The 16,041-nt window shown below is 38.1% G+C and overlaps 1 protein-coding gene across 5 annotated transcripts in view; it reads right to left on the minus strand.

Annotated features, from left to right (window-relative positions):
- ITSN2 (intersectin 2) overlaps positions 1-16,041 on the minus strand; it is an 85,915-nt gene that overhangs the window by 26,940 nt on the left and 42,934 nt on the right. For 4 of the 5 annotated variants that reach the window (XM_062573212.1, XM_062573213.1, XM_062573214.1 and 1 more), the window contains exons 11-22: positions 15,859-15,944; positions 14,588-14,850; positions 13,767-13,916; positions 13,443-13,583; positions 10,857-10,944; positions 10,102-10,241; positions 7,141-7,277; positions 4,672-5,117; positions 3,289-3,410; positions 1,272-1,447; positions 851-995; positions 200-405 (exon numbers count right to left, since the gene is read on the minus strand). In XM_062573212.1, the coding sequence (XP_062429196.1) occupies positions 200-405; positions 851-995; positions 1,272-1,447; positions 3,289-3,410; positions 4,672-5,117; positions 7,141-7,277; positions 10,102-10,241; positions 10,857-10,944; positions 13,443-13,583; positions 13,767-13,916; positions 14,588-14,850; positions 15,859-15,944 (2,100 nt within the window). Of the gene's footprint in view, positions 1-199; positions 406-850; positions 996-1,271; positions 1,448-3,288; positions 3,411-4,671; positions 5,118-7,140; positions 7,278-9,093; positions 9,175-10,101; positions 10,242-10,856; positions 10,945-13,442; positions 13,584-13,766; positions 13,917-14,587; positions 14,851-15,858; positions 15,945-16,041 lie in introns of all 5 variants that reach the window. The other variant, XM_062573216.1, reaches the window with a different exon arrangement.

Consider the following 16,041-nt stretch of genomic DNA (forward strand, 5'->3'; position numbering starts at 1 on the left):
TGCTGAATGTCAAGGAATTCTTGGTAAGTACTTGGCACCTTCAGATACATAAAACAATTACACAGAGGCCTAAAATTACATTGTGTAAATGGTAAACGCTATTTAGGTTCTGCACTGTAAAGCATTGCAACAATTTTGCCCTCTAAACCATGGCTTTTTGTAAACTGTTGAACAAAAGAGTAACAAAAGTTTCACTCACTCCTCTTTCTTGACTTCACTCCCAGGTAAGAGCTTGACGTAAGATTTTGGAAACCAGCCCCTCCCTCCATGTACTTCTCCAAACCACCAGTTTTCCTGCTGCTCCAGCACAGTAATGATATCATTTTTTGAAAAATTCAAGTGGTTATCTTTTTTTGCAGTCCAAGAGCAAAGTGCTTGTGCTTTTAAGTTCTCTACAGGTTGTCCCTGTTAAGACAGAAGCACAGGTATTGATTGAACTTACTACCCAAAACTGGTGCAAGCGTTAAAAACAGATGCATCACTTCTTGCATTCCAAGTCAGTTCATTCCTGAGTGTTGCGAGAATAACTTGATGTCTGAACAACACTTGTACTGCTGTATACAATTGCTATTGATTCAGGAACAATCTCTCAACTCCTATTTGTCACAGTATCTTGTATGTCCAATTCTAGGGGAAAACAATATTAGGAAAGAGAATGCATGGGTCTTGTTCTCTGGTCTATCAAAATATATGGAATTATATCAATGCATACTAGTGGGGAATTCAGACCAGTTTGTTTATTCTATAGATTTATGGTAGTCTAGTGTTAGAAAAGAAAAGGAAAAAAAAGCCAGTATCATTAACATGAATCTAAAACACAGCAATTTCTCTCCACTCCCACACAATATACCTGTCCATGAACTGGTGAAACAGATCCAGGGGACACAGTGCGAGTAAAAGCTGATTTTTGCTGCCATGCTGCACTAACATTCAGGCTTGAAAAAGGTGTGTTTTGGTAATCAGATTCTTCTACTGATTTACTTGGTGAAAGTGGTCTGCAAATTGAATACAAGCATATTTAACACAGAACAACTTTTATTTAAAGAGTACATCAAGTAGAAACACTATTTTTACATATATAAAAGAGATACTCTATACAATGCAAACCAGGCTACCAAAGATTTAAAATATACAGGTTAAGACCATTTCAGATAGATTCTTCAATAAACTTTCTGCATGTATATTTAAAAACAAACAATGATACTATATGGCACATTCTGTGTTAGAAAAGGCAATTTAACACAAATGTAAAAAGAAAAAAAAACCCTTACTCTGAAGCAGCTGAGGTAGGAGATAAAGATACTGTAGGAGGAAGTAAGGCCTTCTTAGGAGATAAAGACTTTTCTCCTTCTGGTATTTTTTCTACATAATTGCATGGAAACCAGCCAAAATGTCCTTGAAAACTCCCATATAGCCAACCAGGCTCTCCCACAGTTTTTTCATCAACCTGTGGATAGGAAGACGAAAAAAAACAAACCAAAACCAAACAAGAATCAATTAACAGCATGAAGTAAACAAGATATCTAGTGTGTAAGCACCTCGTGGCATAGCGCGAGCTAGAGTCATACAAGCATCAGCATTTCCATTCTCTTCCCTTTCAGAATACAGTTGATTTTGCCTAGTTAGAAAGAGAGTGTGACACAATTGCAGTGCGTTTCCAGCAGTTCCTCTCCACGCAACCCTCTGAACCTGCCAGCCAATTTCAGTGAGTTTCAAAGACGGGTAGAGACAGGCCTCCAAGATGTTGTACTCCTTCAAACAGGCCTCAGGCAACAGGCAGCTTGGGGACCACACACAATACCTGGAGCCATCCTGGCTTGGCAAAAAACATGATGCACTGTGTTTTGGTGAAATTGCAGCCAAAAGTGGCATCAGGCTAGCAACACTCAAAAGCTGGTGCAGTTGGTACACTGAAGTCATTCTGCTTACAGAACCGTCGTCTTAACTGAAGAAACAAACATTCCTTCGTAGTTTTATTTAAAAGAATGGAGGAGGGATGTGCTGAGTCTGAAATTAACTGTATCCAAAAATATGTACAAAAATTCTAGTATCTACTATAATGAACAGTTATAGAGCACCCTTACACATTCAAGCCTCCATTATGCTGCATATATTCAAACATGCAGTAAGAAAAATAGGCTAATATTAGCAGCTCAAATACTAACAACTAGTTAGTTCAGCTGGGGTTTGGGGTGGAAGACGAGGTGGCAGCTGTTGTTGTATTTCTAAAAGATGACATCAGCAGTTAGATGGTACTTAATTAACTGTATCTGAAAAGGAATCCAAAACAGCACCTATTTCTTTTGCGTCCTCCTCCATGCTTCACTGGCATGAAAATGCAAAAATGTGATTTAACATAATCAAACTGAAGTCTAATACCTAACAGTTTAAAAATTCTGCAGTGCATTGCATTGCTTTGTAAACTCGTCCTTATCATCTACTGTTTCACTTATAATCCAAATGAGGGGGAAATCATATGTATCTATATATTAGCTACATATATATATATATATATATATATATATATATAACTCCACCACCACAGCTGTAAATCAGTTTTCACAGGTCTACAGATTGCTTATGTTTTCAAAAAATGTATGTATGCCAACAAATGAAAGAATTACATACAGATTGCAACTGAGAAGCCAGAAGATGCTCCCAGGCTTATGCTCTTGTTGTCACATTATAGACAGCATATGCAACTGAATTCTCAAGAATGCTTCAAAGAATGGACTTGGAATAAACTACTCTAGTTATCTGCATGAGGGTGCATTTGTGAGGGATCAGTCAAGTAAGAGACAAAAAAAGATAAAGTTAAGAATACATTAGAACGCACTATTCAGATGTCTTGATCATACAGTCGAGCCTTTCACACCTGCTGAAATTAGTCTGTTTCATCTAAATTCAAATGCTATTCATACCACTGGGCACTGCACTCACATTTCAAGCTGACAGTTAGAGGCCTATCAATACATGTAAAAAAACCTGCAGTAACTACATCCTTTCTGATTTACTAATTTTAGAAAGTTTATCACTGGATTTACTATCATTAGTCCAAGCTGAATTCCAACATCTCTCAGACATGTAAGACCCAAGGACAGACTTTAGCTAAACTAATCCTAATTTCATCCTTTAAAACACCAACCAACCTACCAAAAACAAATTTAATACATTTTAGACTTACTGAATTTTTAACACAATGCTTTTGATGCTTAAGACCTTGTGTATCTCAGTACTGGGAGAGCTGTTTGCTTTTTTGCAAGTTATGTATGATTGACAAATACTTACCTGAATTACATCCCCAGTATTAAAGCTCATCTCATCATGATTCCTTGCTTCAAACGGATATAAAGCTCTGTAATCTACCAAGGCAACTGAATTCCTAGATTCTGAGGCACTAACTGCACTGCCTGAAAGGAGAAGAAAAAATAGTTACCCTTTTGATACAACTGAAAGACATGCATTTGGTTGGAGGCTTATTCTAAGCAACAGATATGAATATAAGAACACAACAGTTCTTGCCCCAAAGATGCTATCGTGGGAAATAACTAGGCACAACGGGCTGAGAGGATGCACACAATGCAAGAGCTTAATATGCTAATCATCATACATGCAATACAAGTGATAAAGTGCACTGTCTTCCAAAGCAAAACAATGATGTCTTTATCTTCTCATCCTTTCTTGTCAAATAGCTTTGGCCAAGCCAGTGCTTAGTATAGTCCCTTTTAATACAATCATAATTTTCCAATTTTCCTCACTGATCAACAGTAAGTGCTCAGCAGTGCATGTGGTGATTTTACTTAAAAGCCTAGAATAGCAAAATATCATGTATTTCTACTTTCTAGGCATCTTATGTTCTCCAAGTTTACTAATAATGCTGAACAGCTAAGCATTTTTCAAGGTATAGCTGAGATGTGCAAAAATTTGTCAGTATTGCCCTAACTTGGTTCTTGCTGAACTCAGTGATAAACCTGGCTTTAAGAAAAACTGATGAGATCTAAAGAACCAGGGAACTAATCAAAACTGGCTTTAATGAAAATACTGTTTTATCAGCTTTTTTAAGATCCTACAAATAAGGTTAGATTGACTCCATGTCTTTTTGCTAATAAGACAAACAAGTTAATACAAAGTGGATTGCAATGTCAATAAATCACTTCACTGAAGGTTACCTGTCCATGCACCCATCATCTAACAGAATTCTGCCACGTTAGCATTCTGCTTTAATGACAGAAAGTTCAAGCCTTAGAATCATAGAATCATGAATCATAGAATGGCAAGGTTGGAAGGGACCTCTGGAGATGGCCACATGGGGACTGAATCCGCGACCTTGGCATTAGCAGCACCATGCTCTAACCAACTGAGCTAAACCTGCCATGAGAAAGCTAAAATATTACTGTTTCCAGAAGCCATGATTCGTTGGAAAAGATCACTGAAAGACTTGTTGCAGAGCCATAGGTGCTGAAAACTGATAAAATCCAACTGAAGCTAACCAAACTATGATTTATACCAAACTAAGGACATGGAGTATTACTTTCCTATTAACATTTTAGACGATAAGCCCGCCATGATGTTATGCTAACAACAAAACAGCTAAAGAATGAAATGACATTCAAGAAAATAAGAACAATGAAACTAAAGGCCTGTTGGAATTTTTTGTTTCAATTCATTTACCTTCATTTTTCCATGGTGGCTTAAAAACTTTACTCTCTGTTGGTTTCAGCAGATCTGCAAATTTCTCATTTATGTTTAATTTAGAAGTGCGTTTCTCTGTCTCTTGAGAGCCGGTCACTTCTTTTCTTTTCTTTAGTTCTTCATTCTGCTTACGTCTCTCCTCAGCTTCTTTTGCAAGTTGTTCTTGCTTCCTTTTATCTTCTTCCAGTTGCCTCTGCCTTTGTTGTTCTGTTTCTCTCAGAATCTCAGCTTGCTTGTTTTTGCTGTCCTCTTCATGAAGCTGTTGTTGATTTTCCCTTTCTCTGATCACAGCAATTGCTTCTTCAGCCTTCTGTTTTTCTTGGATTTTCTCCTGCATTCGTTCTTCCTCTAATCGCCTTTTTTTCTCCTCTTCTTCCTTTCGGATATTTTCCTGCCATCGGTTCTCTTTCTCCCGTTTTGCTTTCCTTAAAAAGAGAGAGAGAAGAGGAAACATTCATGTAAAATGAGACGGTGTTATCAGGGTAAAAAGCTGCACTTGTAAGTAAAGCTGTGTCTATGGTGTTGGCTACTTTTCATTCCAGGCCATAAGCTTTTTGGGAGGAGACCACGCTTTGTCTAACGTGTACGCTAGTATATTTCATATAAAAATAACAAATGGATTAAGAGTCTTCATGCAGAAACACTGTGACATGATTACTTGTGCAATGCCTCTGTGGGCACTTCTGCCCACCTACAGCCTTAGGAGCAAGAAGCGATCCGTTAATTTAACAAGGGTGGTTTTAAGCTTTCTGTCAAGGCAGTATCCAAATCTCATGATTGCAAACTAAGATTTCCAAACAGATTCGATAACAGAATTAGTCTCTGGCAGATACATAAAAACAGTCTTTGCATATTGATCTCTGTTGCTTTACTTCCTTGTCTTCAGCGGTGGCAATTTTTTCAACATGTTTCAGTGGCCAAACTACACTCCTTAGCAGAGAGAAAGAGAGAATCTGGAAACCTGTCTGTATTCTATGAAATTAGCCAAATTTTGACCTGTTCCTCATCTTGCCTGACAAGTCATCATCCAGTTCAACATGTGTGTGTGTGGGGGGGGGGGGGGGGGAAATCACTGCATTTTAGCTTGTAGGTCATTCTTCTGGTCTTACCAGCTGTCCGTCACCTTTTGGCCACAGCTTTCTGAAGGGATTCCTGATGAGGGATCATGCCTAGAGGAGACTGCTGTACTGAGTCAGTGGGGAAAGTCCACTGATCTGATGGCTGTTTTATTGTGTTTTCAGACACCTGACAAGACTGGGTAGGAGCTGTGCAGGAATACTGTTACACTCTCATACAGTTGCATACAACAGAAAAATTAACAAGACATCACTGTACAGGTGGTATACTGTCCTCTTAAAATGACTGTCACAAACATTATAAAATTCCTATGACATTACTGCAGAAAAATGATATCATGAGTTACGACCATAAATCATGAATATAGATTATTAACATTGTTTCATTCAAAACTGTCAAAGCAAGTCAGAATTGTAGAAAAGATGATCTCAAACTAAAAAGACAAAACACAGCAACTCTTTTCTCATACAGGTCTGATTAAGAAAAGCGAAACTAGTACAACAAAAATTCCAGAGCTGAGGACTCACCACTGAAAGCACTCATCCACCTATTCCCTGACACTATTTCAATCTGAGACTATTAAATTCCACCAAAGTTACAGCAGTAAAATAGTCAGATGACAGCAGAAGGGTCCAGAGAGACCTAGGACAGGCAATATCGAAACCTAATGATTTCTTAATCAGCAGAACACAGGAAAAATAAAACTAGTTGCAAATGAGGCCATAAGAAAACAAGAAGAGAGGAAAGTAAGTTTGGGCATTTAATGCAAGGCTTAGCTTAGCAAAAACAGCATCACATAAACGAAAGAAGAAACGATCCTCATGTATTTGAATTTTCTCACTGCTGTTTTAAAAAACAGAAACTAAAATTTAATAGTAAACATTTGCTCACTCATCCAACTTTCAAGATTAATACCAGAATTAAGCAGTCGGTGTCTCTCTTATTTTCTTAAATACCAAATAACTATAAATACCACAACTCTCTGGGTTTCTACTGGTATTTCCATTTCTAAGCAAATGGACCAGATCTTTTCAAGGTCAGCAAAACAAAGCAGAAAGTATAAGAAATTTTAAATGCGTGAGAATTGTGTGCTAAGCTAAAAATCCTAACAGGAAAAGTAACTACTGGGACTATTTACCCATCAACTTTGAATTTAAGTTTTTTTAAAGAACAGGAAGATAAAAACAGATTGGAGAGAGAAAAGCCAAACCATCTTATGTCAGTGGTACTCCATATTAAAAATCTTCTCTGAGGCAACTAGGATGTGTTTTTATCAGCTGGACTTCTTGTTCATTACAACTAATATCTTAAACCACCATAACACTATTTTGCTTTAGAAATTACAATGCTGATACTTTTTGGACATAGTACCTTGCAGCCTCATCTTCCAGTCGCTTTTTCTGTGCAAGTTCAGCTCTTCTTTTTTCTACCTCTCTTACTTTATCCTGTTTGATCCTGTGGAGCTGCTCCAAGGCTAATTGCTGCGTGTTATAACTTTCTCTCAGGTCCTAATGAGGAAACACAACGACACACATCAAAGAAATAAAGTCTTTTTTCTGAGAAAAGTATCCAGGCATTTTAATGCTTTGTGAACCAAATTCTAATACAAGTGGACAAATTAATATTAAGTTATCAATAGCCCTTGAAAGTCACCATAAAGAAAGTCAAACAAATGGAAGTTTAAAAATAGCTGGCAAGTTTGTTTATGCAAATAGCCGTTTATGCAACTTAGGCTTTCTAGGAGCCTGTCCAGTCATGCACCTGCTGGAAATGGAAATATGACAGAGGAAATGGGAAAACATGAAACTGAGAAGTGAAACAGAGTGTTATCTAAGGACAATGCGGAATGTAGCATATTTTAAATAACCAGAAGACCTGTTTGTTGAGGAGGCAGGCTTCAGCTGAAGCCAACACAATACCATAAACCTCAGTTCACATTCCTTCTTTTTTCCTCTTCATTCCCAATTGTAAAATATAACTGAAAAGCAGTAGGCTCAAATAGAAAGCTAAAATAACACAGGCAGAACTGGGATGATCACTCCCATATTAAAATCAGAAAATTCAATAAAAATATTCACCAGGCCTACCACATCAGGAAGCAATGGCCTAAAGGCACTAACTCACACTAGAGTCTTTATGATTTTATTCTGCTCTTGTTGATCATATCCTTCAATTCTTATTCTATCTCCCTTTGATTACAAACTTTTCCCACACAAATCGTCATAATGAATTTTTGGGATAATTAAATTTACAGAAGAAAAAAAAATCAACTATACTATACTTTAGAATGTATCTCACAATGTCACAAATGATTTGTAAGATACAGTTATCACTTTTTTCTTAGAAACACTAGTGCTACACATATTGAGCAAGGCAATAGGTATATCCTGACCTTTCATAAATACAAATAAAGCAAACAAAATAACCTATTCCAACTGCAATATGCACCTATATCAATAATCACATTGCCTAAGAAATAATCTAACTTATGTGAAAAAGGCAAGATAACAAGTGGTAGTTATCCTGTAGCAGTGCAAATCTCTATCAATAAACTAAACCCAGCAATTTACATTCTTTCCCCTCCCCCAAACATATTTAGCTGAGAATACTTTCTCTTCTCACATTGAGGATCACTGTGGAAACAAATTTTCATCATAGAAAAAAAAAAAAAAAACTTATGTTTTTATTTTAAGGAGAGAATAATCCTTTTGCAGAATAGAAAGGTCAGTTAAATAATTTTGAGATCATTTATGAGGATTTATGAGATATCTGACCGTGGCAGGCAAAAGCAGTGTTGATGAAAAACAGCAACTCAGCTTTAGTGTTGGATTAATCTGGAGGTTTAATAGCACTGCATTTGAGATGTCACAGGTCATATTCTGGGCACTGACGCTATTTCTAAACTCTTCTAAAACTCAGAAGAGAATTCTTAGACCTGACCCAGCTTAAGATGTGCGGATGCATGCATGCAAGACAGGTAGACAGCAAAGGATGGAAAGGTGGAAGAGGACACTACTTCCATCTGAGAGAATTCTTCTTCTCTGATTTTTTCTTAACCAAAAAGAAAAATATCTGGGTAAAACAATTTAGTGAACACAGTCTATTAACAAAGAAGAAGAATGTTAGTATTTTTCAGTTCGGCTTTCTAGGCAGCTAACACTACGTTTTTAAGAGGATTTATAAGCAAGCAGAAAGAAAAAGAACCTAGTGATTTTCTTTTAGGAAAATTTACTTAATACAGGTCATATCCCCAAACAGAAAGGGTAAGCAGAGAAAAACTGTGAAATAATTAAAAAGCAGAAGAGCCAAAGATTAGAAAATAACCTTAAGTAAGAGGAAGAGGTGGTTGAGACAGCTTAGCAGAGACAAAAGGCACTGAAGAACAGAATCATCCATATTCTCACACTGTAAGATAAGGCAGATAAAAAGCCAATTAAACTTTGCAATGTATTTTTAAAAACATATTTTAGGGAAGACTCAATTGTGGATGCAGCCATCGAACATAGCAAGCCATGCAAGTAAACAACTGACTAAAAATGCATGTAACCAATGTTACATGAAATCATTTCCTAAAGAAAAAAAGCTTTTAAAGCATCTACAAATCTTTCCTTGTGTTCTTGTTAATGAATGGTGTACGGTGCTTGCATTAGGCCAACATAAAACCATTTTTCACATCAATGCTACTATGAATAACCTGGTAAATAAAGTTATTGGGAAACATGTGAGCCTGCCTGATAACTGCATGCATTTTTAGGTAAGTCCAGACTCATCTCTGAAATGAAAATGCCTTCAGGTACAATAGTCAACATTTATTAACTTCTACACAAATAAGTGGCCTATGTTACTTACAGAACACCACCTTGGTCTGCCACCAGATCTTGTATGATGTACTGTGAAATCCTGTATTTCTTTTACTAAAGGTTAAATACTGAATCCACAATTCAAAAAAGACAGCCGATAAAACCTCAGCATCATAAGGACAGAATTTGCAAGGACCTGAGAAACTTTAATTCAAAACAAGTTCTAGAGGGCATAGGCTGAGACCGAACAATAGTTGATTCATGCAAAGCAATGATTAGCAAGATGTTAATATTTTAATATATTAGCTTAAAATGCATTTTTATTGCACTATTTATTTGCTGAAAGAGCGCTGGTAATTCCTGTCTGACATTCAAAGTTGTGAAAGGCTTTTGGAAGTGGAGCTATATAAAAGATGAGCACAAAAACCCCAGCCTGGTGGAACTATCATCAGTTTTATGACTGGACAGAAAAATAAGGAAATAAAGACAGTGCTTACCAGTGTAACATTTCATACTTAGAGAATACACCCACCTTAAGCTGACTGTTAAATGCATCCATTTCAGAGAGTTTAGAAGCAGTTTCTTTTTCAAGGGCATCTAGTTGCTCCTTAAGTCTTTGGCATAATTCTTCCTTTTCTAAGGACTTCTTGTGCACTGAACTGATCCCTGTACCTGCAGAAGAAAAAACAAGCCTTTTACAGGGATTTGTGTTTTCATGAACTGTTTTTACTTCTTCCTAATATACATACATTCCAAATTCAGAATTTCTATCCTCGCAAAAAATCTTCAATCTATTATTCTATTCTTATAGAGCACAGAAGAGCTGGACCCAACATCTGAGACACACAGACATTACATGTAATATGTGCACAAATTAATTTGCAGTTTGTTTTTAGTATCATTTTAGACTGATCCAAATGAAGCTTTTGGAGACTTTGGGGACCACTCTAGAGTGGTTTAGTGTAAAGACTAGTGCAAGTATTCTGTAAATTAACTCTTCTCATTTTACACTATGAAAAAAGAAAAAAGGTGTTAATAAGGATTATAGTATCTGCGGGCTGAACAGTCTGCATACTTTCAAGAAAACTCCTTGCCTTCTCAGGAAAATGTATTTGTTTGCCCCACATTTAGAACATAGAGGAAATAACGGAAAGTAGATATAACAATTCTAATTTGCCATACCCTAACAATATAAATGGCTTAATACCCCTATATCCTTAAGTCTTTTCTATGTCTGCTGAAAAGCTGGCAATGAAAACAAAAGAGAATCAACTTGCAGACACTTACTCTGAGTGTTGTCAAGCTGAATGTTTTTAATTCTTTCACTTAACAATTTCTTTTCAGGAACTAAATGGATTAGTTTATTCTGATACTCCTGCAGATATTGGAGAAAACATAACAAATTTTTAATATTGTTTATATATCATTAACTAAAAATGAGGTAAATTTTCAAACATAATTTAAACTCATGTTAAACATTGTTATATATTTTCATTATGAGGAAGAGGAAAAAAAATGACTTTATGCTCCAAGTATATATACTATTAAAAATGAAATCTTTTCAATCCACAAATATTAACGCAGCTAGAAAAAAAAAACACTTTTAATAGACTTCCTGGAAGTATAAACGTTGTCAAGAGAACATTTACATTGATTGCCTACTGCTACTGAATGGGGCAGGGGCCCTGGTGACAAGGGATACAGAGAAGGCAGAACTACTGAATGCCACCTTTGCTTCTGTCTTCACTGCTAAGGGCAGCCCTCAGGAATCCCAGAGCCTGGATGTGAGGGAGAAAGTCTGGAGAAGGGAAGACTTTCCTTTGGTGGAGGAGGATAGGATCAGAGACCTTCTGGGCAGGCTAGACATCCACAAATCCATGGGCCCAGATGGGATGCACCCACGGGTACTGAGGGAGCTGGTGGATGTTGTTGCCAGGCCGCTCTCCATCATCTTGGAAAGGTCTTGGAGAACTGGAGAGGTGCCTGAGGACTGGAAGAAAGCCAATGTCACTCCAGTCTTCAGAAAGGACAAGAAGGAGGACCCAGGCAACTACAGACTGGTCAGCCTCACCTCCATCCCTGGAAAGGGGATGGAACAGCTCATTCTGGATGTCACCTCCAGGCATATGGAGGAAGAGAAGGTGATCAGGAGTAGCCAGCATGGATTCAGCAAGGGGAAATCCTGCTTAACCAATCTGATAGCCTTCTCTGATGGAAGGACTGGCTGGGTAGATGAGGGGAGTGCAGTGGACGTTGTGTACCTTGACTTCAGCAAGGCTTTCGACACTGTCTCCCATAACATCCTCCTAGAAAAGCTCCGGAAGTGTGGGTTAGACGAGTGGACAGTGAGGTGGATTGAGAACTGGCTGAAAGGCAGAGCTCAGAGGGTTGTCATCAGTGGTGCGGAGTCCAGCTGGAGGCCTGTGGCTAGTCCTGGGTCCCATCCTGTTCAACTTTTTCATCAGTGACCTGGATGAGGGGACAGTGCCTCCTCAGCAAGTTGGTGGATGATACCAAGCTGGGAGGAGTGGCTGACACACCTGAGGGCTGTGCTGCCATACAGAGAAACCTGGAGAGGCTGGAGAGTTGGGTGGAGAGGAACCTCATGAGGTTCAACAAGGGCAAGGGCAGAGTCCTGCACCTAGGGAGGAATAATCCCATGCACCAGTATGCAGGTGGGGTCTGACCTTCTGGAGAGCAGCTCTGCAGAGAAGGACCTGGGAGTGCTTGTGGATGACAGGTTGATCATGAGCCAGCAATGTGCCCTTGTGGCCAAGAAGGCCAATGGTCTCCTGGGGTGCATTAGGAGGAGTATTGCCGGGTCGAGGGAGGTGATCCTGCCCCTCTACTCAGCCCTGGGGAGGCCTCATCTCGAGTACTGTGTCCAGTTCTGGGCTCCCCAGGACAAGAGAGACATGGAGCTACTGGAGAGAGTCCAGCGGAGGGCTACACTGATGATCAGAGGGCTGGAGCATCTGCCCTATGAGGAATGGCTAGGAGAGCTGGGCGTCTTCAGCCTGGGGAAGAGAAGACTGAGGGGGGATCTGATCAATGTGTATAAGTACCTGAAGGGAGGGTGTCAAGGGGATGGGGACAAACTCTTTTCAGTTGTCTCGTGTGACAGGACAAGAGGCAATGTGTAGAAATTGAAGCACAGGAAGTTCCGCCTGAACGTGAGGGGGAATTTCTTCACCGTGAGAGTGACGGAGCACTGGCATACGTTGTGGAGTCTCCTTGTCTGGAGATCTTCAAGGCCTGCCTGGATACAACCCTGTCTACCATGCTCTAGGTGACCCTGCTTGAGCAGGGAGGTTGGATTAGATGATCTCCAGAGGTCCCTTCCAATCTTACTGATTCTATGATCCAACATAAAACAACTTGCCCTGACACATGAGAGCAGATGGCAGCTAGCTATTTCAAAGTAATTCCCCTCTTTTTATCTGAAGGAGAAAAAAAATTCCCAGAACAAAAATGGAAAGGTAATTCTGCCTGAAGACTAACTTAGCTTAGCACTTCTTGCTCTCCACACAGCAAAACATTCCTCATAAAAACTTGTGTTCTATAAGAATTTGAATTCTATAAAAATTCATAATTAAAGAGCAGTCATTATTGTCTGTTTATAGAAGCAGAGCTGAGGCTTTGATTGCTGTCATAATTCTACTATCAACTTGTAGCACATGTAATCATTTCTTTAGCACTACAAAGAAAATTATAGCCCCTGGAATGTTGATGGCCTTGCCGATTTCCTCTTTGCACTGTAATCACTGTAAGTGATTCATTATTCTTCCTAATTGAAACTTATTATCAAGAGCATTACAGGAATACAGAATGGGAAACAAAGAAGAGTTACAAGCTTAAATGAATGCTATAAACCTGAAGCTGCTGTTGTAGTTGCTTGACTTCCATAATTCCTTGGTCATATTTCTTATCTAAAGCTTCCAGCTCAGTTTTCCGAATTTGCTTTTTGCTTCGAATATCTTGCAACCTTTCTGAAATCTGATGACGTTTGTCCGTCTAGAAAGAAATCAGAAGAAAATTATACATAGGCAACTCTTAAAACAACCCAGACATCTCCTTTAGATTGCTCTCCCAAAGTAAAGCAAAATTCCTGACAGGACGCTAATGTATAGTTGAAGAACTATGTGTTTTAAAATATTGTATTTCATTTAAAGATAGGTAATGAAATTTATGCCTTACTAGGGCTTCTAACTCAAGATTAAGGCTCTTCTTCTTAGAGGTCAACTTGATGACTTCTTCTTGTTCCCTGTTACGCTGATTAAGAAGGTCTTGGCGACGAATTCTCTCCCATTCCAGTCGTCGCTGGCGCTCAAGTTCTTGCTTAGCTGCCTAGAGAGAAATTCAACCCTTTTAACATATAATGAAGATACAAAACAGAAACTATTATTTAATATAATATGCTCTGCTTGTAAACAGTGTAACAGTAGTGTGAAGAATTGTCTTTTTTCAAGTCATTTTATATACTTCATCATGAAAGAATAGTATAAATTATAGGACTCTTCATGTCATGCACCTAACTCCTGATGAAGAAAAACCTCAGAAAATGGCATAATTCAGAGAAAAGTCAGTTTAACTTAGAATGCTGCCCATAAATGAGCACATTAGTGACAGACATTATTCATAACCTCTGAGTATTTCACAGAGCTATATAAAATATGCAAGTCTTAGCATGCCCAGAGACATGCAGTAGAACTAAGCCTGAGTCAACAGTCAAAATATCATTGAGTTCAGCAAAAATTTGCTTAGGAAACAGATTTTTAAGATTAAGAAATTTGTCCAAGAAAATCTTACCTGTGCTATGAAATATCTGAAAACTTTAACACAGATCAACACCTCATTCATTTATAAAAGATATAAAATTTTCAGACAGAAATGATAATCCCCAAAACAGCTTGCCAAAAGCCACAGCCAGCACTCAAATCCTGGATGCTCTGTCAAATGGGTATTGGATACATGTACACATTCCTTAAAGCATTAAGAAACAATTTCAAGAAAACAACCTCCCGCCTTTCTATTTCTTTCCTCCTTTCTTCTTCCCTTTGTCTTTCCAGCTCTCGCTGTCTCTCCAGCTGCCTTTCCATTTCAAGCTGTTTTTTCCGTTCCTGCTCCTGTCGTTCCCGCTCTCTTCGCTCCTGTTCTTCTCTTTCTTTCTGAGCCTTGCGTTCTGCTTCTCTCTGCTGCTGCTCCAACAGGACCTGACGGCGTTTTTCCAGCTCCATATTTCCCCTCTCATAGTTTGCTTTCCTTTTGTCTTCAAATGTCACTAAAATAAGGAAAGGTAGTTCAGTTCTGTCCTACATAAAATATTGGTCTCAAACAAGTACCTTTGTTATGGTAATAATACATACTTTCTTACTGGTGAGCTGAGGTTGTTGGATCATGGGTAATTTAAGCATATTGCATTCACTAAAGTATTATTTTTCCTTTCAAAAATGTCAGTATTGCTTTTAAATTTTAAAAGTCTATCCTACTGGCAAAATGTAATGATTTAAAATTGATCAACAGAATAGCTTAAATTTTAGAGGAAACAGAAAATAATAGCTTCTATAAGCTTATATAATATATAAGCTTATATAATAGCTTAGCAAAAGACTCTCTTGTTGAAAGGAAAAAGGTTTTCCATTGTGCAAGACAATTAATACAGAGAGTCTTTAAGAGTGGTTCTCTGAAAATTCTCCTGAAGCTAGAAACAGACGAAAACAAAACAGGATCAAGATCAATTACTGCAATATAGGATAAAAAGAGATACTCAGGAATTACCTAGGCTTTAAGTAACTACCCTTCCAAAAAGGGAATCAAGTCTTGTACTTCCTTGTAAGAGATCTTTGCTGGTAGCATCTGGAAGATGACAGCAAAATCTATGCTGTGTAAAAATTTTATATAGTTTTCAGATAACTGAACAACATTGGGATCGCTTGGTTTCAGAATCCTCCACGTGCAGGACAAAGCAATGCCAATACTTCTCCACAGTATTGAAATGCTGGGCCATAAAGGATTTCTTTTCCAAAAATACATTATTAATGTTACTGAGAACAGCGCGCTTCTTTCCTAAGCTAAATATAGCCCTTATCTCTGCTTTCTCTATTTTATTAGCTGCAACTGGCTGACTATATCTGCTTAACCACCTTCCTTCCATCCAAGATGAACAAAATCTAGCTCCTGAAATGAAGCCCCTTTGGGATTTAATTAGATCTCCTACTTTCTAGAAGTTTCAGTACCCTTTGAAGACAGCCACTATACATTGAGAATGAGACCACGAACCAGATTTTACCTGGCTGTTTTTTCTGTGGCTCTTCCTCTTGCACAGGCTGGTAAGATGGCAGAGTTCCATTTATATTTTCAGTGTATTTTCCACTTCTGGAAGGGGCAGGGAGGAAGACAGAAATAACAGTTATTTTATTTGCAGAAAACATTTCTGCTAAAAATATATTATGTCTCACTGTCCTCAATAATT

This window comes from Rhea pennata, chromosome 3, assembly GCF_028389875.1.
Source record: "Rhea pennata isolate bPtePen1 chromosome 3, bPtePen1.pri, whole genome shotgun sequence".
In the NCBI taxonomy this organism is placed as follows: Eukaryota; Metazoa; Chordata; class Aves; order Rheiformes; family Rheidae; genus Rhea; species Rhea pennata.